Source organism: Triturus cristatus, chromosome 8, assembly GCF_964204655.1.
Source record: "Triturus cristatus chromosome 8, aTriCri1.1, whole genome shotgun sequence".
NCBI lineage: Eukaryota > Metazoa > Chordata > Amphibia > Caudata > Salamandridae > Triturus > Triturus cristatus.
The window spans coordinates 482,113,913-482,138,604 of NC_140591.1; the positions used below are offsets into that span (position 1 = coordinate 482,113,913).

General features: G+C 42.7%; 1 protein-coding gene across 2 annotated transcripts in view; it reads left to right on the forward strand.

The window, feature by feature from the left end:
* LOC146802385 (olfactomedin-4-like) overlaps window positions 1-10,136 on the forward strand; it is a 192,887-nt gene extending 182,751 nt beyond the window's left edge. For both annotated transcript variants that reach the window (XM_085621974.1, XM_085621973.1), the window contains one exon: window positions 8,143-10,136. In XM_085621974.1, the coding sequence (XP_085478100.1) occupies window positions 8,143-8,939 (797 nt within the window). In that variant the 3' untranslated portion in view covers window positions 8,940-10,136. The remainder of the gene's footprint in view (window positions 1-8,142) is intronic.
* Window positions 10,137-24,692: the final 14,556 nt, after the last annotated feature.

The following is a 24,692-nucleotide window of genomic DNA, read 5'->3' on the forward strand; positions in this document are numbered from 1 at the left end:
ACGCCACTGGAGTCAAGCTATCCTGGCTGATGACGGCTGATAGCCAGAAACCGGTCCTAGGATGCTTGATTCCGGTCCAGGGAAGACATGGCTTGGCAGTTCGGGCTGGACTGTTCCCATGAGGCACAGGGTCAAGACTGATTTGCATATGGCCATGTCTAAACTGGGGTGGTGTAGTGGGCAAAAGAACGATGGATTTAACCCAGATCTCTTGACTGGGGGAGAATGTATGCATTGTCAGCATTCCGTCCATCATTTGTTTGTTGTAACGCTTTTCGCCCTAAGTGGGATGGGTATTCCCAGACGTGGGACCCGTGCTCACTACGCCAGTGGAGTCAAGCTATCCTGGCTGATGACGGCTGATAGCCAGAAACCGGTCCTAGGATGCTTGATTCCGGTCCAGGGAAGACATGGCTTGGCAGTTCGGGCTGGACTGTTCCCATGAGGCACAGGGTCAAGACTGATTTGCATATGGCCATGTCTAAACTGGGGTGGTGTAGTGGGCAAAAGAACGATGGATTTAACCCAGATCTCTTGACTGGGGGAGAATGTATGCATTGTCAGCATTCCGTCCATCATTTGTTTGTTGTAACGCTTTTCGCCCTAAGTGGGATGGGTATTCCCAGACGTGGGACCCGTGCTCACTACGCCACTGGAGTCAAGCTATCCTGGCTGATGACGGCTGATAGCCAGAAACCGGTCCTAGGATGCTTGATTCCGGTCCAGGGAAGACATGGCTTGGCAGTTCGGGCTGGACTGTTCCCATGAGGCACAGGGTCAAGACTGATTTGCATATGGCCATGTCTAAACTGGGGTGGTGTAGTGGGCAAAAGAACGATGGATTTAACCCAGATCTCTTGACTGGGGGAGAATGTATGCATTGTCAGCATTCCGTCCATCATTTGTTTGTTGTAACGCTTTTATTATTGCAGGTTTTTTAAAACACATAAATAAAAGGCATTGTCATTTACAATGTAAAAAGCCAAAATCTCGCAAATGAAAGACCTATTGCATTGCAAATGCTTGTGTTGAGTCTGCACCCATGGACCGCGCTGAATATTATCCGGATGGGTATGCAGATGGAGGCGAGAAGAAAGGCTCCTAATTATGGGGGTTCTAGGGATGTACAGGGGTGTCTTCCAGCTCTGACAGGCCTGGGGCAGGGAATCGGAGGTCGGGGGCAGCATCGATGCGCATCTGTTAGCGCCATCACACGAGAGTTTCTCTTTTCCTCACTCTTGCCGCGACGTGAGTTGACATGCTAATGTGCGGTTCAGGCAGCACCCTCCTTACACTTGAGAATGGCCCAGCAGGAGGATATCAGGACGGGGCTGCAACCTTTGACCCTCTCATTCTTTAGGAATGTAGTAATCTGACCCTTTTGTGCTTTTGAAAACAGTCAGGGAACACATGCACCAGGCCAAGTAACTCTTAACCCAAGGGCTGTTATTTACTCAGTGAAAACTGTACTTTTTCAATCTAATTTCAAAGTACACCGTGTGAGTATATATGTTCGTTTGTGTGTGTGTGACCATATATGTGCGTCTATATGCATGCGTGTATGTCACTCTCAGTCAGTTCTAAACTCAATTATCCCAAAGGGTGGAACATGTACAAGCATTTTACAAAAGTGAAGCTAAAATGCGACATGTTGTTGTCACGTGTTTACTTGAAGCGGCATCGCACTCGGATTTAAATGTAAACAAGTCTTTGCAAAGCAATAGGTCTCGCATTTACGCGAGTTTAAGGTATTGGCATTGTAAATAACAATGCCTTCTTATTTACATTTCATGAAACAAAATTAATAGGCATTGTCATTTACAATGCCAATAGCTTAAGCTCGTGTAAATGCGAGACCTATTGCATTGCAAATGCTTGTTTAGCCCTGACTCTACAACCTCAGGGGAAAATTCTAATAAACAAATATCTTAAATATGATGCAATTGTAATTCATAACTAGAAGTAGATTTGTATTCATGGATAACACCTGGTCGTGGTTTCATGCAACCATTCAGTAATTTATTGTAGTATGACGAATTGACGAAGTTAGCACTATTTAAAATTGTTTAAGGTCTACTTTGGATCCTGTTTTGATAAATCTGTGTAGTAAGTCGAGTAGAAAAATTTACTGAAGCTACATTCTGAAATTCTTCACAACAACAATGATTAACGGGAGACTTAACAAAGTTTTGGTAAATTGTTGCTAGATTTTTGGCAAAGGAAGGTAAGACAAAATATGTTACTATAAGCATGAGTGAATGAAACTTCCATTTTGACAATCTGTACTGCATGTCTGTTTCTCTAAATTGACTTGTTATGACTGTTTAATCCACACAAACAACAATCCTGGAAATGCATCTGATACATCTTTGGTTGTGCACATGAAACAAGTCATTGCTTCCATTAATGAGGCAAAGTTGACACATTTTCAAGATCCAGGTGGGGTAGTGATATTTATCTATAAAAGTAGTGATGAATTTTGATCTCTGAAATTTACAGCTGCTTTTCATCACTGTCTCTGTACATCCATTATTCTAGCATTATGGCATGGAAAACTCATTCTACCCTATAAAAATGCTCCAGCAGGAACCTAAAAAATTACCGTCACTTGGCCCTTCATGAATGACAGGGAAATTGTTTGCAAAAAATAGTACTTCTACATATAATTAATTTGGGTTAAAGGATAATCTGATCCTTTTTCAACAAAGGTGCTTTCAATGATGCTCCACTACTACTGATAAAGCTATGATTCTATGTATGATGCTGAAATAGTGAACAGCAAAAACAAAACTATATATTGCTAACACGCTGGTCTAAACTGAAAACTAGTGATATTTCTTAGCTCTCTTGAATACTTATTACTTACTTTCTTACACTTCAAAGACTGATGTTCTATTTTGAATAGTTGCAAAAGTGTATTACTTCAAATAATGGCGAATAATGAATTGAAATGGGGTATGTTGTAGTATCCCTGATGCTTCTCCTATATTCAGCTGATCTTCCTGAATTTTTGATTTCTGTTCAATGGTTCCCTACTTCTTTAGGTAGGTACTCTCTATAAGTCATTATATATGTTGATGATCTAATTTGGTTAGACCTCACTGAAAATTGAAAATTGTTGATTTGTTATCTATATAAGTTATAAGTTAAATCTGCAAACAGATTGCGTTAACTATAGTGCAAAATATAAAACAACTGAGAGGAGGATGATTAAATTACCAAAAAATTTAGATATTGATATAGAATACTGTTGTTTATGGGTTTTAATATCAAGTAATGTGTCCTTCTCAGTGCATATTGAGGCACATACAGTTAAGGCCTCTTCAATTGTCATTAGAATCCTGCAATTACTAAAGGCAGTGGGGAAACATGATATTGAAATATTATATTGCATAGTTTCCAGCACTGGCTTTTTGTCACAGACTGTTTTTGCCTAAACTATTAATTCCCTGTTAAATGTTGAAGGCTGTTGGAAAATGTCCCTTTCTGCAGGGTCATCCACAGTTTGCCTTCCTCCTCCTACTTTTTGCTGAATTTATTTTTGTTGGCCTTATGACTCTGAGCACTTTACCACTGCTAACCAGTGCTAAAGTGCATGTGCTCTCTCCCTAAAACATGATAACATTGTCTCATACCCAATTCGCATATTTAATTTACTTATACGTAAATACATGTGGCCAGGGCCCGTAAATTAAATGCTATTAGTGGCCCTCCGGTACTGCTTGTGCCACCCTCTTAAGTAGCCCTCTAACCATGTCTCAGGCCTGCCATTGTAGAGACTTTATGTTTCACTTACACTGAGATGTAGACCTGTCAAACTAAACCTTTTGCCAGGGCTAAACTTTCCCTTTTTATACATATAAGTCACGCCGAAGGTAAGCCATGGACAACCCAGAGGGCAGAGTGTAATGTACTTAAAAGGCAGGACATGTACTTTTTAGTTGTTCATGTCCTGGAAGTGAAAAACACTTCAATTATTTTGTCAGTAATGCAAGGCCTATCTCTCCCATAAGATAACATTGTGATTACCTTATAACATTTTATAAGTGTAATTTCCAATTGTCATTAGAATCCTGAAATTATTAAAGGCAGTGGGGAAACATGATATTGAAACATTATATTGCATAGTTTCCAGCACTGGATTTTTGTCACAGACTGTTTTTGCCTAAACTATTAATTACCTGTTAAATGTTGAAGGCTGTTGGAAAATGTCCCTTTCTGCAGGGTCATCCACAGTTTGCCTTCCTCCTCCTACTTTTTGCTGAATTTATTTTTGTTGACCTTATGACTCTGAGCACTTTACCACTGCTAACCAGTGCTAAAGTGCATGTGCTCTCTCCCTAAAACATGATAACATTGTCTCATACCAATTTGCATATTTAATTTACTTATACGTCAATACATGTGGCCATGGCCCTTAAATTAAATGCTTTTAGTGGCCCTCCAGTACTGATTGTGCCACCCTCTTAAGTAGCCCTCTAACCATGTCTCAGGCCTGCCATTGTAGAGACTTCATGTTTCACTTACACTGACATGTAGACCTGTCAAACTAAACCTTTTGCCAGGCCTAAACTTTCCCTTTTTATACATATAAGTCACCCCGAAGGTAAGCCATGGACAACCCAGAGGGCAGAGTGTAATGTACTTAAAAGGCAGGACATGTACTTTTTAGTTTTTCATATCCTGGAAGTGAAAAACACTTCAATTATTGTGTCAGTAATGCAAGGCCTATCTCTCCCATAAGATAACATTGTGATTACCTTATAACATTTTATAAGTGTAATTTCCAATTGTGAAGAGATAGTTATTTCAAGTTTGGCGTCTCTGGAGTCACAATTTAAAATCCATACTTATGGTGAAGTCGGATTTTAAATTGCAACTCTGAAAATGGCACTTTTAGAAACTTGGCTTTTGCTAACCTTATCTGTTTGGTGACTGCTGCCTGTCTATAATCACATATCTGGGTTGGGTGACAGTTGAGCTTTGTGTATTCCCCTAGATAGCCACATAGCCAGAGCTAAGGTGTGACTTGATGAGCCATCCTGTAAAGATGGGAGGGAGGAGCTGGACCCAGTCTCACTTACACCTGAATAATCTGTGTCCTGTCCCCCCACAAAGGACTGCATATTCCCCTGTAGTGAGTTTGGAGCCAGGGCAGGAAGGGAGGCCTCTGTTTACTTTAGAGGCATGTCTTTGAAGTCTCCCCCACTTTAAAGGCACAACTGGGTATAAGTACTGGACCTCACACACCACCACTTCAGTAGACCTCTTGAAATTGGGATACTCTGCAAGGAAGAAGGACTGCTGAGTTGCTGAAAGGACTGCCACTCTGCTGGACTGTCACTTTGAAGGAGCTGCTGCCTTGCTCTGCTGACCTGCAGCTGCTACCTTCTTGCCTGAGGAAGAACAACTGGACCTGAAACTCATCTTGAACCAAGGACCCCAGAGGGACTAAAAGGGCTGCTCTGCTAGCCTCCTTATCTAAGTCCCATGGACAAAACAAGGCTCCCCTCTGCTTCTGGACCCTTCTTCAATGAGTTCCTAGCCCTCACAAAGTGCCTCTCAGGTCCTTGGGCCCTTGGTGTGGTTTTCAAGCTCCTGAAGTCAAGAACACATACATGAACAAGCCTATCAGAATGAAACAGCGTCACTCACACAAAGATTCAGAGCAATCCAGTGCAAGTTTGTCTCTTCATACAGCAACATCATCTGCCCACGTGTTTTACCATCACAAGGCTCTAGCCTGCCCATCTGCAATGTTCAGCATGCTCTGCGCACCATGCCGACCATCACCAGCAACGCTCTCCTTGATCTCTGCAAAATTCTTCCCCATGAACGGAAATCTTGGCACAAAACTTGAGAAGTGGAAGGTTAACCTATGACGGGACTAATCTGGGATTGAATGCGATTTGTGCTCCATCACGCTCACCTGGAGTTTTGGGATTTGGCCCAGTGTATCGCTACCAGATATCCATGTTTGGCATGTTCTACTTTTAGCAACTTTATTACAGTTTATTCTTTAAAAATTCATGAATCCAGCTCTCCTAATTGGACGTTTGTCACTTTGGTTTGTTTTATTTATTATATTAAGCACTATTTTCCTAATCTGGTGTGGAATCTTTCTTACTGATGTTTTCACTGATTTACTGTTTGCAGTGTTGCACAAAATCTTTACCAAATGCCTATTGAAATGCATCATGCCAAGCTACCATAGGGTGACCACAACATTATTTACTGTTTGCCTGCCTCTTACCCTGACTGGGATTGCAGGTTCTGCTTGACTAGGGCTCATACCCCAGTCAGCCTACAACCCAATTGTTAACAGAGGCTTTCTATTGTGGGCTGATCTGTCAATACGTCGAACCATCTTACTAGATGGTGTTTTCTTGATCTGAGTCTGGCTTGCCTACTGTTTGTGGATTTTCTCTAGTCTTGGGTTTCCTGTTGGACATCAATTACTTATCTGCAAGTACTTTACATTATTTGATAGCTAGAATTATTTGAATATAGGTTACAACACATTGCTGTACTTATACTTGTTATAGGTCCATTTATTTAACACTTTATTTATTATTGACAAAAATTGAAAGGATATTCTAAAGCTATAGTAAAACCTCAAAGCTGTTATACAGATCTTGCAAGGTGCTCACTGAATATACATTTTATGTAGATTTGCTATACTGCCCAAAAGCTTATATGCAATTCTATCATAGAGCTAAATTAGACCTGAGGTGCATCAACTCTATATCAATTTTGGCATGGTAATTTAGTAATATGGTAAAATAATTGGTCATGAGATGAAGAGGGCCACATCTATAAGTAATGGAATCTTTTATAAGTATGACATGCAGGATGTCACACATTTACTTTATATTTGCACACTCAGTTTCCATTCAATTTCTTAAGAATTATAAGATTCGTAAATATAATTCATTTAAGCATTCAAATCAATTTATTATAAAACAGATATTTAAAACAACAAAAGGATTTAAAAAACAGTAAAAGTATATATAAAATGGGTTTTCAATCATGATCACAAATTTGGCATACAACCAAAGGTAGAAAACGGATTCATCTCACACTAATTCATAGTGTTTCCTATGCGATTCATAGCGTCCCCGAGATGTTTAACAGAGGAAAGAAACATGCCAACTCTATGACAAATATTCTCATGAGTCCGATCATACAATTACTTAAAAGTCTGCTTATAGTAAATAACTCTTTCAGCTAAAAAAAGGGGTCGGAGATAAAACCTCTTGGGAGCTGAATAAGACTTAAAGAGGTGTGTAACATGATGGATGGACTAGGCTTGTCACAATGGCATTGCTGCATAATAGTGCCCCATCCTGCTTTCCATGGAAATGCTATTGTATGATTAGAAATGAGGAGGCAGAGAAAGGTTTGAAGATAACCATTACAGGTATGTTTAATTAGGGTGAGGTACAGCCTGTGTCCAGTCCCTTCTTTGAATATATGATACAAAGCTTTGTTGTGCTTATGCCTGTTTTGACCAATTCATTTGACACTTTATTAATTATTGTCAAAAATGTAAAGGATAATCTAAAGCTATAGTAAAACCTCAAAACTGTTATGCAGATCTCGCACATTGCTCACTGAATATGTGTTTTATTTAGATTTGCTGTACTGCCCAAGAAGCTCATATTCAATTCTATCATAGAGCTATATTAAACCTGAGGTGCGTCGACCGGATATCAATTTTGAAATGGATGGTTTATCAATGTGATAAAATAGTTGGTTACGCTAAGAAGAGGGTCAAATCTATAAGTAATGGAATTTGTATAAGTATAACATGAAAAATATCACACATTTACTTTTTATTTGCACACTATTGGATATATCAGGGAAACACCTGCTAAATATGATGTTTATAAAGCATAAAGTATGTACAATAACCAATTCTATAAAATTACTGTATTTGCCTGTTTCAATTAATGTGCGCCAACCTCTTTTTAAATATTTTAAATATATTACTTATTTTCTTATGTTATGTTGGATTATTTTCTATGATTAGTATTGGGATAATTCTGGGTAATTATGACGGGAGGCAAGAAATAAATACATACTTACAACTACTTTGACTATAAATTGGTACCAACCTTTTCTTTCTTATTTGTGTTGCAGGAAGCTGTGACCATGGAGGTATTTCTAACATCAGCAAACCTTATGTAATACAACTGAACTGGAGAGGTTTTTCCTACAGATTTGGTGGGTGGGGTAAGGGGTACTCTTTACGGGATCCCCAGAAGGAACTCTACTGGACGGGCCCACTCAATCCAGATGGAAGAATCCTTGAGTATTACCGAATTTTCAACTCCCACGATGATCTCCTGCTGTACAAAAATTATAGGGAGTACAGACTGGAGTACGGACAAGGCAGTGGAAGTGCAGTGTATGAGAACTCCCTGTACTACAATTGTTACGCATCACCTGACATGTGCAAAGTTGACGTCACCACCAACAAACTGGTTTTAAGGAAAAACCTTCCAGGCGCTGTGTTTAACAACCGCTTCTCATATGCTGGAGTCGCATGGCAAGACATAGATTTCGCAGTTGATGAGAGTGGATTGTGGGTCATTTACTCAACAGAAGCGAGCACAGGGAACATTGTGATCAGCAAGCTGAATGAAACTACACTGACTGTGGAAAAGACCTGGCAAACCAAGCAGTACAAGCCCTCAGTCACCAACGCGTTCATCGCGTGTGGAGTACTCTATGCTGTCCGCCCCATCAACACAAGAAAGGAAGAACTGTTTTACTCCTTTGACACAAAAACAGGGAAAGAGGAGACACTTAGCATCATCATTGATAAAACTTTAGAAACAATACAAAGCATCAACTACAACCCCTCGGACCATAAACTCTATGTCTACAGTGATGGATATCACGTCACATATGATACAACATTTCTGCCTGCTTAAGTTAACTTTTACATAGATCTAAACATCATAAGTTGCATAATACTCTTGTAGTTGTGGGTAGTTTTTAATACTCATGTAAGTGTTGAATAGAAATTGATGAATATCTCTGTGTAAATCCAGAGATGTTTCTTTTTTTAATGGAATTGTTGCTAAAATGCATATATGGAGACGAACTTATCATCTGATGTGATTAAGCAACAGACTATTTTGCTTAGTGATGCACCTACATAAATCCTACCATTGAAAGAGGACAAGGTTTACATTTTATTCTCATGCTGGTGACACCTACCTTACCATGCCTCCAGGATTCATCCTTGACCCCTATCATATTACTGTTATTTCCCAAAGGATGTCCCCTGCATCCTGAGTACTAGTTCTCATCACTCTACTGCACACACAATATTCAAATATTTTAGCTTACATTATCATTCCAAAGCCACGAGTTCAGGTTTCAGTGACTTCCTTTTTCAACTAAAGAAGAATCAACACAAAAGAATCCCATACACCTCAGGGAACGGTTTCAGGCAAATCAACCGACTATTGACGCCCGCTTATGCTAAGCAGAGGTGGATGACACTCCCTCCTGTCTAGGTGTGATATTTTCACCTTCTGGTATGGATCATTCCCAATGTGGGGCACTGAAGTGAAACTCTAGGGTGGCTGCTTCATTCAGTAAAGTGCTTCTTGCTCCTATTGCATGTCAGAATATCCAGTTTTAAATAGAAATATTGTAGCAAAAATATCGATGAGGTAAATATGTACAGGTAAGTGTAGACATAATATTCTTAACTTCACATCTGTGTATCTTGAAGGTACATGCATGTGGAGATAAGTATAGTAAACCTAGCCACTACTATATAGGCTTGCCCGCTGATGTGTTGGTCATCAATGTTTTTGCTATGATAGTTTGGTGGCAAAATATTTTAACTTCATATTGGTAGATGCTCCCTTTTCTTTCTTAAACACTCCTAAATATGAGGGAAGAATCATTCATATGACCCATATTTGCCAGTTGGCAGGTCAGCTTAGAGCTCGAGAGGCTGTTATGTTGCTAAAATAACCTTCTGTCATAGCTTTCTGTATTTTCATGCTGGTAGATATTTTCTTAGACATGCCTTGGAAATTAGGCCTCATAGTTTTGCTGTGCTTAATGTTATACAGTTATGACCAACGCTCACAACTGATATTGAAAATGAATGACTGAAGTGGTTTTGTCCAGCTCATTATTTTGCTGGAAGATGTGAGACTCTAGCCTTTGAAGTTCAAACAGCCGGTTTCACCACTGGATCATCAGGGCAGCAGTAGTTATGGCTGTCACTTTCTTTGGGGCTCTGCAGTTCTGATCAAATTGTTGAGCAGTTGTGTTTCATCACATTCTATCTACTGCTACAGTCGCATGAATGAAGCAACTCTGTCATTTTCAAAATATGTAAACCCTCTCCTCTGGTTAGATCATTTCTGTGACTAATTTCTCTCCACTCAAATATGACCTTTTAAATGTGCTCCCATTATTCTTGAATCCTACCCAAGATGAATGTCTTTTATTGCAGTTTTATCGGACACAAACTTGGTCCAAAAGCATCCAAGCGCTTTACATGAGCACAACTTACGGTACACTAGGTCAGATTTTTTTTAATGAAACAGGGAGAGAGAGTAATTTGCTCAAAATGACAGATTGTTGAGCCCAACCAGGGACTCAAACTTTGTTTCCCATATCCAAAGTCAGCATCTCAGGCTGTTAGGCCACATCTCCTCTCGTCTTACCGCATCTCATCTTACCTGGTAGGAGGAAATCACATCAAAGGGTATATCATTTTCAGTATGCACTTTTGCCATTAAAAATTAGGCAGACCAATGGGATGATGAAACCTGGATGAAAAAAAACTGGGCGATCACTTTTATTTTGTGTATGAAGTTGCTATACCTTTAACCAAAAAACATCACAAGTACAAACAAGCATTGGCATAGCCAATAGGTCTCGCTTTTGGGACCTTATAAGTATTTAGTTATGCAGCACAATATCCTTGGTGCAACAACATCAACTGTTGCATGACTAAACACTTATAAGGTCCCAAAGGTGAGACCTATTGGCTATGCCAATGCTTGTTTTTCTTTGACATAGAAAAATATTTGAATTCTTCGGGGCGCTCATTTATAATTAAGAATTTCCCCCACCCTACATCATCCACCAGACCGGGAAGTCTTATAAAGAGGCCAACCCCTTAACATAAAGCTATCTATAAAACATTCTATTTTTTGCGCAAAGGAAGGCAATGTAAGCAGCTCCTAGCACTTGAGTGATGCTTTCGCCCTGCGAGCATTTACTGCACACCCACTCCTCACCCTGCAGCCTTGTTATTCCGGTGTTATTATCTTTGCAGCAGTTGTTACACAAGCCTGGCTAATTGAACGGATTACCCACCAGCTCTTATCAGAAAGTGGCAGCTCCTGGCTCATCCAATCAGCAGAGCTGGCAAGTGGCTGGAGAAAACCTGTCTCGTGCACACATTAGGCCCAAATCATGTGGAACATGGATAGGGGATTAGTGCGGTGATTGGGACCCTGGGGTCTGACTCACACACAATTAGGCACTCATTGAATGTGATTGGGACCCTGGTGTGAGACTCACACACAATTAGGCACTCATTGAATGTGATTGGGCTCATGGTGTGAGACTCACACACAATTAGGGACTCATTGAATGTGATTGGAACCCTGGTGTGAGACTCACACACAATTAGGCATTAATTGAATGTGATTGAGCTCATGGTGTGAGAATCATACACAATTAGGCACTCATTGGATGTGATTGGGCTCATGGTGTGAGACTCACACACAATTAGGCACTCAGTGAATGTGATTGGGACCCTGGTGTGAGACTCACACACAATTAGGCACTCATTGAATGTGATTGGGCTCATGGGATGAGCCTCGCACACAATTAGGAACTCATTGAATGTGATTGGGCTCATGGGGTGAGACTCACACACAATTCGGCACTCATTGGATGTATTGGGCTCATGGGGTGAGACTCACACACAATTAGGCACTCATTGAATGTGATTGGGCTCATGATGTGAGACTCACACCCAATTAGGCACTCATTGAATGTGATTGGGACCCTGGTGTGAGACTCACACACAATTAGGCACTCATTGAATGTGATTGGGCTCATGGGGTAGGACTCACACACAAGTAGGCACTCACTGAATGTGATTGGGCTCATGGGGTGAGACTCACACACAATTAGGCACTCATTGAATGTGATTGGGACTCTGGGGTGAGAGTTGCACACATCTAAGCACTCATTGGATGTGACTGGGCTCATGGTGTGAGGGAGTATGAGTGGGGTTGAGTTTGAAGGTGTATGGTTGTCACTCACTGGATTGTGTCTAGAGTCTGCGAGTCACATCACAGAGAGAGTGAGACCAGGGCTGTCATTCAAAAAGTGCGTCTGAGCATAAGGTGTGAAACTCACAAACTATTAGCATGTTTGCCTGAAGGTTTGTGAAAACCATGAAATAATGAGAATTAGGGCAGACGAAAGGAATGAAGGGCAGGAGATTGGAAGAGGCGGGAAAAGGAAGGAAAGATAGGAAGAGCCGGGGAGTTATGGAAGGGAGTGGAGAAAGAAAGAAAAAGGAAGAAAGTAAGGAGTGAAGGAAAGAAAGAAGGGACACGAGAAAAAATGAGTTAATGTTGTTAAAGCCACATGTAATGGCCAATATGTATTGGTTGAATTTACAGTTAACAAAACCCGGGATCGAACCCGGGACCTTTAGATCTTCAGCCTAACGCTCTCCCAACTGAGCTATTTTGGCCGCTACTGTTATTCATGTTCCTGTTCTAATTCTAGTGATGATGCACTGGTGGTCCAGTGCAACAGGGGGTGACAAGTTGCATCGCCAGGAGGTTCACAGATCTCACTGACAGGTATTGCAGATTGACAGTGTAATAAACCAGCAGTCCGATGCAACCCTTGCTTGCCCTTGTTCTGTTTATTCGAGTACTCACGACGCTCTTATCAAGAAGATGAAAAGACTAGTTTACGTAAGTAAAAAAAACAGAAAGAAATCAAAAGACAACCTTTTTAGGGGGTAATCGGAGGGAGATTACATCTAACGTAAATAGGCCTGGTCTATTATAGAACTAACTGGTGACGAACAACACCAGCCGCTCTGTGATCACCAGATACGGATGTGGAAAGAGATGGCTGTGGCAGAGGCAACGCATGAGAACCGCTCTTCTGCAAGGAGCATATTATATGCAGGCACTAGTCGATACTACAAATTAAGAAGAGTAGGGTTTGAGAATGGAACCCTTCCAGTTCAAGAAAAGGCATAAACACCCACGTGTCTGCGACGCCAGTAGAGCGTGCACCGTTTTATGAAAGGGAGACGAGTTTTATTCATCCACAACTTGCTAAGAGGACGCATCCAGGTCTTTTGAAAGAATCCATCTATAGACTGAATAGAACAGGATGGGACCATCTGTGACCCAGATAGACGCATTTGCTCCTTGACTAAGTCCAAATCATCATTGAACGTCTTGTAACATAAACTGAAGAACCAGCACCAATAGTGCACCCGGAGAGTGCCCGGCGCGGCCGGCGCCTGCTGGAAGAGTTCTGACTTCATCTGGACACTTTGTGCAGACTTTTAAACACAATTTACCTAAGGGGGCAGAAAGGCTAGGGAGGTGTCCCCATATGCAAAGGATGCGTTAGTTCCACAGAATCTGGGGGCATATCAACAAGGGCTTTATCTCTGCTTTTTTGGCTTTAAAAGCCAAAAAAGCAGAGATAAAACTAGCGCCCTATCAACAACAGGGTGCTAACATGCAAATTTGCATGTCAGCACCCTTTTACTCTACCCTTCCCCTTGCATCTCTAATGAGATGCAAAGGGGGCGTTCCAGAGTAAAATAATAGGAGAAATGTCGCTAAGCCACATTTCTCCTATTATCAAGCTTGACGCTAACCCTGTTAGAGACAAAAAAAGCAGCGCTAACCGCGGTTAACGCTGCTTTTTTACGTCTGGTATTTTTCTGACTTAGCCATGATATCCTATGGAAGGAGGATATCATGGCTAAGTTTGCCTGTCCCTATCAACAAGCTAACATGAGATTATCGCTGGGTTTCCAGCGATAATCTCACGTTAGCCTGTTAGCGTGAGGATTTTTATCGCTATTGAGATAAGCGTTGCTAATAGCACGCTATCTCAGCGATAAAAATTCACGCTAGCCGGCGATAATTATCCTAGCGCTAAGTGCGCTTAGAGATAATTATCACCGGTTGTTGTTGATATGCCCCATGGTATCTTACACCCACCAAGCACTATTTTTGGTCCAGGGAAGACGTGAAGGGAGCAGTTATGCAGATACGTATTTATACATAAGTCGACTTAACGTCGATTAATTGGTTAACACTGGCTTTGAAATAAAATGTAACAAGCGCGTGCGCCTTGCATACAAAGTAAAAAATAAATAAACAAGCGCGTTCCTCGCGCTAAAAGGAGGCAGCAGGGGGAGGGGCGAGAGGAGGGGGCGAGTGAAAGCATTTCACTTGCGGGAGTGTGCAGCGCCAGGAGTGATAATTGCTACCATATGGCGCCGAGTTCCCACAAGTGAATCTCCAGACGTGCACGCGTTGCCATTGAAGGCAATGGAACGCGTGCACGTTTTTGGCTGAAAAGCCAAAGTGATCGCAAACAGTCTTTTTGCCTATGAAGCGCATGCATGTTGCGTAGGCGAGACCTAAAAACACTAAGGACACCAATTTTGCCACATCATAGCATTCCTTGTTAATGCTTTAAATCTCATACGACCACAACACTGTATTGGACTCTAATGTTTTATCCATGTTTCCCAGCTCTCGTCACTAATCCTGTCAGTTAGTCACATCAACCCCAACATCATCTGGGCAAAGGCCTTTCGCTCAGTGGAACCACAAGAAGTTTTGAATGTGTTTATCAGTGATCTTGTCTCTACTCACAAATCCAGACCTGGCCTTGGGTGTTAAACCACTGGGATCATCAGGGATTCCTCTGCTTTTTTCTAGCCTCCTTTGCAATCTCTGATGTAGGAATTCCTAGGGGAGGTTGTTTCTTAGCACAACAAACAAGCAACGCCTGAAAAAAGCTAGCAATGGAAATGCACAGTTCAAGCTAAAACACTCATAAACCCAGTGGGTTAATTCTGTTCCATCACTTTATGTTGGCTACAGTACTACGAACATGGACTGACCACACGGAAATGAGTGTTGGCCAATATTGAAAAGGACAATCAAGATCAAATTGCAAACATGTTTTGCCCTTGTTGGACCTCAAAAGTGTAGTGCAAATTCAATCAATATAGAACGGTAAGATCAGGACTCACCTCTGAGCATACCCACAGCACCTTGTGTGGGGCATTTCGATGGCAAAAGATGATGAGTCATAATTCTTGAATCAGCCTGAACCTCCTGTAATTGCTCTGGGTCTGTTTCATTCCATCATGTTCAGTGCAAGTGCCATTACAGGCAGAGACAAATCACATTTAAATCACCCTAGCCCATGCTCTTGTAAGGAAAGACCAATCTGAACTTCTAGGACATGTCCCCTCTGAAGGAGAGACACTGCAGCACTATACATGCTTCAGTCCCGTTGGAGAGAAAGGACTGTCACCTCAACAACATTCCTTCAACCCTACATCTTGAAATCAGATTTCCTTTCTCCAATCCAATACTGCATTTTAACTGTCACCACACAAGGCTGCTCTGCTACAGGTCTAGATTAATATTTTGCTGATAAATGAATGTGAATGAATGTTTAGACTAGTAGTGCGTGACAATTATTCCAAAGCGCTTCCCTTAAAATACTGCGGGGCCACCAGGTACCTTCGGAACCTAGGTTCCCATATACAAAATCATTGCATCCCTTGGGAGAAATGTTTAAGCCTAAACTTCTAGGGTAAATAAACAAGATGTATAGCTCATCTGTTTTGTTCATAATCACTATTATATTTAATTCATCATCAAAGACAGTGTTCCAATAATATTAATGAAGTGAATACTGTCTGTTGCGTATCCCCTTGTTTTAGATATTGGCTGCTTGATCCAAAAAACAACATATTGACAGATGGCCTCTAAAATACAACTACAGTCAGAGGTTCTTGGCCTGTCCGGTGAATTTTGAAATATTTAAAGTATTTTGGGCAATGTACAGAAGTCTAGAATTCTTGGATATTGTGTATTTCGAAAAGCATGTTAATTTTTCTTTGAAACCCCATATCTAGATCACTTTATGTGAGTTTCGATTTCTTTTGTGGATTGTATTAAATCTTGCTGTAGCAATCGGACAATTGGGTATACATTTCCTCTTTATAGTCCGAAGTATTCTGAATGCCTATACCCACACTCCTATCCACTGGCTAAATGAAAATGTTGGTTCCTCTTAAGGGTGTCCACAGCCTTATTTCCAGTCTGGAGATTGTTGTAATGTATGTACATTCACTGTTTACTTACCTGGGATACCATGAACCAATACAATTCCTCAAGGCATTTTCCTCTGTGTATGTACACATAGAAAGAGGAAATAACAAGGAAAAAAGAAATGGTTTCCTCCTGGTTACACCATCCTCTGGGAGCTGTAACAACTTCATGCAATCCCAGGTTTACAAACCTTTGTATATCCAGAATTGCCTGAAATCCATGGGTGGATGCACAAGAACGCCTATGCTCCATCCATGTTTTGCATCCCAGAATTCAATGTAATCCATTTCAGTGAAAGCGGATGCATTGCATTACATTTCTTTACAAAATCATGCGAGGTGGCGCAAAATACAACTTGTCTGACTTTGCAAATGTCTATTAGCATTTTGCACAAAAGTGGTGCAACCATGATGCAAAATATTAGTACATCTGGCTCTATCTCTTTGCTTGTTGTTCCGCAAAGACAACATATTGGTGGAGCAGGCACCCTTTTACCCATTCTTGGAATCTTCAGTCTAAAGCAGAGCTTCACTCCTGCTATCAAATCCTCCAACGGGATAACCTGCTCCTCCTTCATCCTATGGGACCCCGTGAGCGCTCGATATTATTCTCTGACTCCATTTTTCAGCAGTTCCACTCATCAGTGTGTATTTATCTCACTCCTTTGCCTCTCTGCCTCTCACTCTTCTTGGTCTGTAATTTATTTCTGGATTTTTTTCTGTTTTGGCATACATGGATTTCTCCAATAGTTGCACCCTATTTTCTAATTCAGTCACTGTTCCTTGGAAAGCATCAATTCAAACTACTCTGGCTTCCATGCACACCTATGATTTGTGAAGTTTAAAAAAATATATTCCTAGAAGTTGCAAAGACAGTGAAAGTGAGAAAGGATTTTTGTATAATTTTCCTAACTTTACAATATAACTTGAGTCAACAATAAACCTATGTCATCTCATTTAAACATAGAACACATTTGTAATTACACTACAATATGTAAAGATGTGCAGGATTCAAAATAACCTTTCTTTAAAACATTAGAAAACAGGACAAATAAGATTAATACTATCATGAAACTGCATGTGGTGCAGAATGCTGCTGTTCACATTCTCCACAATATTCCAAAACATCACTCTGCCTGCCATAGTCTCAGATCTCTTCACTGGTTTCCAGCAGAGTAACATATTAAGTTTAAAGCACTGTGTATTGCTCATCAGGCCTTTGTGAACACAGGGCCTCTGATTACTCGCACTCGGATCACCCTTATGTTTCTGGGTGAACTCTTCTCTCTGCTGGTGCCTTTCTTGCTAAATGCCTCACCATCAGAAGGTCTAGATGGGGAGGACGGTGCATCCAGTATAATATTGCTAAACTGTGGAACTCCTCCCCCTGAGATCAACCTTGCAGGAACTTCTTTTCCACAAACAACTTAAAACCTGGCTGTTTCAGACCAGCTCCTACCGAAGTATCGGAATAGAAGACGCCCACTGACAGCGCTGGGAGGCCTCCAGGTAGACTTGAACTATACAAGTTTAGAATAGAATAGAATAGAATAGAATAATCACAGATCACATTCCCTAAACCTTTCAATTCGTCCTTGTGTCGTTCAAAAATGGTCAATGAAAGATCGCACGTGACATATTACCCAGAATGCCACTTCTGCTAAGAAATATCTTTAGATGTCAGAACGCTTTCTATAATCTCACTTTAAATATGGAGAATTGAAGATTCTCCATTTAAGACTGAGGTGGATCTGTCTGCCATATGAATCAGATAGAGGAAATAGGACATGATCACACCATTCTAAGTCATATGTAAACAGTGAGCCAGTTAAACCTTTTGAGATTCAGGATTTTTATTTATTTTCATAATCCTTGAGTGTAGCAGTAAAAATTATTTTAACTGTAAATAGAGACACATTATATAGAATCATTCTGGTGATGTTTCAAGTTCTGACAACACTACAATGACATATTTTCCATTGTGGTAATTAGTCTTGCTATCTAGCGCATGCGGAGTCAGCTTTAGTGCTGTTGGCAACCGGTGCAACAGTTATTTTTGGCACCCCAATGAACTTCGTCTTGTATTCCCTCACTATCACCTGGCAAAAGTGCCCCTTATCCCTCCATACCCCCGCTTTCACATACATTTAATTTGTTTTAAAGCACTGGTAAAGGATGACTTTACTAAGAAGAATGTATGTCTACCCAAACAACCCCTTTTCAGCAACATTAGGAATAGATAATGATAGACTGGGTAAAAAACAACATAGCGTCCTAACCTATTTTATGCAGTTTGCATGCAGGTCTTTGATTGCAGTTTGTAACAGTCACTGTTCTATATTAGGGTTGTATCTTATGAACTGTGGTGACAAAAGGATCTCTGTAGCAAGGCAGTAATCCACTCAGCTATCCACATAAAATACAGATCTGTGATCTATACAGTAAGAGTTCTTTGCAGCTGGCATATTAACCCTCTGCGCTACTTTATGACAAGTGAAAACTGCCACAAGACACACTCTCATCTCTCTCTCATTAGCAGAAACATTATCACAAGAGTTATCGGGACATTTTTAATGATGCCTGAAAAATGGGCACACAACTAAATCTGCAGCAGGTGTTTCTAAATCATACGTTATTGCCACAAACAGCGCCACCCCCTGAGGTCAGCATCCTCCTCCCCAGGTCAGCAACCAGTGCGGCCGCACCAGTCACACTACGCTGAAGCCAGCCCTGATCACATGAATTTACTGCAGGAAAGTGCAGATTTCTGAAGTGGCATATCTCTTTTTATGCAAAGACCAGTCAATAAGAAATCCTTGCGCACATTGGAGAACATAGCAACACACCTAAGATTTTAAAAGTAACCTTTTTGAAGGTCACAAGGGTGAATTTATACCCATGCTGCAAGCAACTTGATTGCACATCAACAGATCTAAAGAGAAGGAGTCTGCTAGTGTGTTGGGAGGAGGGAGATGGGGTGAAAAGCAGGGAGGCCTCGGTGGAGCGGGGGGCATCTCCTTTGGCCAGAAACAGCGGACTCACCTCACAGGCACGGCGACTTGCACACGAGGGCACCCACACTGTGTGTCTCCCCCGCCGCCACTCACCTTCGCTGGCCGAAGTTGGGGGAGACTACAGCTCCCGTCATCCCCTGCTCCTGGCTTCTGCCTTCCTTCCTGTCATGAGCGCGCCCGGAGGCGCTTCATAAACGAGCAGCTCCCTCGGTGGAGCGGGGGGCATCTCCTTTGGCCAGAAACAGCGGACTCACCTCACAGGCACGGCAACTTGCACACGGGGCACCCACGCTGTGTGTCTCCCCCGCCGCCACTCACCTTTGATGGCCGCAGTTGGGGGAGACTACAGCTCCCGTCATCCCCTGCTCCTGGCTTCCGCCTTCCTTCCTGTCATGAGCACGCCCGGAGGCGCTTCATAAACGAGCAGCTCCCTCGGTGGAGCGGGGAGCATCTCCTTTGGCCAGAAACAGTGGACTCACCTCACAGGGACGGCGACTTGCACACGGGGCACCCACGCTGTGTGTCTCCCCTGCCGCCACTCACCTTTGCTGGCCGCAGTTGGGGGAGACTACAGCTCCCGTCATCCCCTGCTCCTGGCTTCCGCCTTCCTTCCTGTCATGAGCGCGCCCGGAGGCGCTTCATAAACGAGCAGCTCCCTCCGCGTCGCGGGATGCGCTCGGGCGGCGCCGTGCTGAGCCCGGGCAGAGGGCGGGCCGTCTGTGGCCGTCCGGGGCAGGAGGAGGCCGGGCCGGGCCATTCCCCTTTCATCTGAGTCCCGAGGCGGATGTGGCACTTTTCAACATCTACACTGATCCCATCATAAGGTACTGTGTTGCTTCTGTGGGGCCCCCTGCCACGTCTTCGTTACAAACTCTCTGTACACCAACCTGCCATTCACCGTGTGGCAGTCTGAGGGTCACGATGGGCAAAAGGAAAATGTCGGATGTCAATGGAGGCTCTGCTAGTCTTACTGGCGGTATGGCAAAAAGGAATAAGGCCAGAAAATCTAGTAAAAAACTTATGCCATCTACTACACTAGAACGCATCGACTCCTTAGTCGACGAATGTACTTCCATTCTAGATTCTGACCTAGCTGCTACGCCTTTATCCCCACTGCCTCCAAGTAACCATCGTCCAGGTTCCGTTATCATCCCCCAGATGTTTAGTAAAAAAATCGCCCCAAGTCCATCAATGGCAACAGCTCAGGACGGTACGCAGAGCCACAGTGCCATCCCTGGGGTAATTACTGAAGTTGAAAGCCCTTGTGCCCCTGTTGCTAACTTGGTACCCCTTGTTCCCACCGTTATTGTTCGTTCAAATCGCTTTGAGCTACTATCTGATATTGATAATGATTTTGTGGAGTGCACTGACACCATCACTAGTCCCGCTGTACTTGTTACTTTGTTCTAATCCATATAGAGATCGAGCCTTTGGTCTTGAACCCTCATCACAAGGGGTTAGCCAACACCAAGAAGTATTGCAAGAAACTGCCCCAGCTACAGGTCTAATCATGGAAACCATCAAGGCCTTGAAGCTAGAAATCAGTGATCTAAAAGCACTAGTAAAGGAACTACTATTATTAGTTAAAAGACCCTCTATGCAACCTTTGCAATTACCAACTATTTCACCTAATACTGCTTATCACTTACCAACAACTTCTTCCCCTAATAACACCGATTCTAGCGTACCTATACCACCTCAATTGCCAGCACCATCCCTGCAAGTTAGACCAAATTCCTTACCATCCACTAGAGCTGGGACTAATCCTTCCAATCCTATCAAGAAAATTCATCCAACCTTGCATCACAACCCTACAATTAGCCAGCCCTATCCCTCTCAAAAATCTTCAGCCCACGACTTGTTTCTTCAACCTCACAATCAAACGAAGGAAAATAAAACCGGGTGGGCTATATTTAACGAGGTCCAGTATACAGGCCCTGAAGTAGTTATGCGAGAAGGGTATACCGTTCCTCTAGGTGTACAGTAGTGTGAAGAGTACACTAGTTCCTGGGATTGAGACAAAGTGGGGAATAATGTCTAGTTAGCCTGGGAGCTAATAGCATGTGATGGATGGGGGAACCCACATTGGTGGAACTAAAACCCTCACACACCCAGCAAGCTAGGTGTCATGCTTCATCATCTGGGTTTTGCTCCTCGTCGGGTCGGCGCTGCAATTCCCGACGGGCACCCAAAGATGGGGCTCTTTAGCGGAGATCTTTTGTTCCTTGCCGAAGGTGAGTGCAAGTGAGGGCCTGGTAGGTGTAGACGTTGGTGAGTGTATTTTAAAACAGGGTTGGTTAGTCTGAATAATGAATTTTATTCGGTCAGTAAACCACCCTATTAAAAATGAAATGAGAGGCGGTGGTCTGGACACAATGGGTCAAGGACTACTCTGCTCTACTCAGATGGTCAACATGTTTCTTGTCTCAAGGTCAGGGGGATCCAGCGGCAATTCATCAGGACCGGTGAAAGGTGAACTATCTACAAATTGTGAGGGTGTGAAAAAAGATTATTAAGTGTTGTGGTAGTGTCTGGATAAAACTACCCTAGGGAAGTGTCAGGAAAACTAAACACTTCCGTATTGGAATGGCCTAACGTTATAGAAAGTGCCGCTCCAGTCGGTACATGGCGAGCCTCTTGGGATGGCGTGTTAGCCTAAGCTCTGTCGCCCAAGGGTGGTCTGCAAACCTACCCCGCTCCGGTTTGGGTAGGTTTGCAGACCACCCTTGGGCGACAGAACTTAGGCTAACACGCCATCCCAAGAGGCTCGCCATGTACCGACTGGAGCGGCACTTTCTATAACGTTAGGCCATTCCAATACGGAAGTGTTTAGTTTTCCTGACACTTCCCTAGGGTAGTTTTATCCAGACACTACCACAACACTTAATAATCTTTTTTCACACCCTCACAATTTGTAGATAGTTCACCTTTCACCGGTCCTGATGAATTGCCGCTGGATCCCCCTGACCTTGAGGCAAGAAACATGTTGACCATCTGAGTAGAGCAGAGTAGTCCTTGACCCATTGTGTCCAGACCACCGCCTCTCATTTCGTTTTTAATAGGGTGGTTTACTGACCGAATAAAATTCATTATTCAGACTAACCAACCCTGTTTTAAAATACACTCACCAACGTCTACACCTACCTGGCCCTCACATGCACTCACCTTCGGCAAGGAACAAAAGATCTCCGCTAAAGAGCCCCATCTTTGGGTGCCCGTCGGGAATTGCAGCGCCGACCCGACGAGGAGCAAAACCCAGATGATGAAGCATGACACCTAGCTTGCTGGGTGTGTGAGGGTTTTAGTTCCACCAATGTGGGTTCCCCCATCCATCACATGCTATTAGCTCCCAGGCTAACTAGACATTATTCCCCACTTTGTCTCAATCCCAGGGACTAGTGTACTCTTCACACTACTGTACACCTAGAGGAACGGTATACCCTTCTCGCATAACTTTTTTCTTCAACCTCCCATAGTGCAAAGACCTAGGGCCATCTCTCAGCCTATTGTTCATATGGTGGGTGTTCCCACGATTGATGGGTACGAGAGCGAAGAATCTCTAAAGAACAAGGTCACCCACTGGATCCGCCATACCAGAGGCTGCCGATCTCTTATAAGAGATGACCTTTTAAGGGACCGTAGATTAAGACACAACAACTCCCCCATGGACACAATCGAGTTGACCCTAGCCAATTATATCTTAGCAGATGGCCTTATTGCACTTGAGTATAGATCTTCCTCCCCCGACTCGTCTTCCATCCAATGTAGACATTTTTCCACACTGAGTCACGACCTTGTAGGGAGGAGGGGCGGGTTGCCTTACCAAAGGCTTGAGGGTATATCTACTCTGGGACAAATTGATTGACTAACCCTTGCGTCCAACATATCACCAATTCCAAATGAAGTAGCCCATGCTGTCCCGATCTCTAATCGAAGATTGTCCCCCGAAACACCCTCCTCTGTTATTTCCCGTGGGGCTAGGGGGGATGGTGGAATACAATCTGTAGTCCCAATTTTACACTCATTGGACCCTGCCACTTCCCCTTGCTTAGCCTCAAATACGAATTTTAAAATTATCTCATGGAACATCGCTGGTCTGAAAGCCAAGCTGCCATTGCCAGACTGGAATAACTTTATTGCCACCTTCGATTTCTGCATATTCCAAGAGACCTGGAGCCTTGCACCTCTATTTAAATCTGGTTTTACCTGTCATTGTGTTCCCGCTGTGTCCACTGGTCGTGGACGCCCCTCTGGAGGCCTCATAATATGGATAAACATTGCCCTCTCTTGCAGAGTCCGCCATGTACAAAGCCCCTCTCCGGACGTGCTGCATTTAACCTTGAGTGGGCTGAATGGGGGGCCTACTATTGAGCTCTTTAACATTTATATCAGGGGCACCCAAGGAGGATCTAAGTCTCCCATTGTTACCATCTTAGAAGAGGAACTTTCCTCTTGTCCTTCCAATTCACTCATATTGGTCGCTGGAGACCTGAATTGTACCTATGAACCCCTCACCTCTGAAGATATTCTGGAGGTCGAAGAGGAAAACGCCAGGTGGGGTATACCCTCTCTCACCGTTCCCCCAGTAAGGAGATGGTCACCGGTGATAATCCAACTGAATGCCCTGGTTATGGAATATGGGCTGAGAGCTGCCAATGGCCGACTTCCTTCCGACCTTCACGCAGCATTTACCTTTAATAGAACTTCCAGCCCATCACGAATCAATTACATTCTAATTGATCGCAGACTTTGGCACTACGCAGTGGACATGGTTATTGTCCCCACCACCGATAGCGACCATAATCCCCTGTGCCTGACTTTAAAGAATCTATGGACCCCTGATCAACAAACGCTCGAACATCGTCCCACATTGCTTTCTAGAGATGTCATTCCATCTAATTGTAAAAGATATCTCAAATGGCCTAAAATTGCATTAGATGAACAAAAATTGTCTTTTATAAAAGAAATACTGCTACTAAAAACTGCAGAACTTAGGCAAGCATGTGAAGATACCAATGAGAATTCAAGGGCCGCGTCCATTCATGCAGCCACTATTGAGTTAATCGGGTCTTTTTTCATATCCTCTTCTACTAACAACACTCATAAACACAAATCACCTGGTTCTTGGTTCAATTCTGAGTGCAGATCTAGTAGGAAAAAGCTTGCAATCGCCTTTAATTTCAAAGATTGCTCACTAATCAAAAATGCTAGGTCTGATTATAGGAAGGCCGTAACCAACGCAAAGTGTACTTGGGAAGAATCTCACTGGTTGG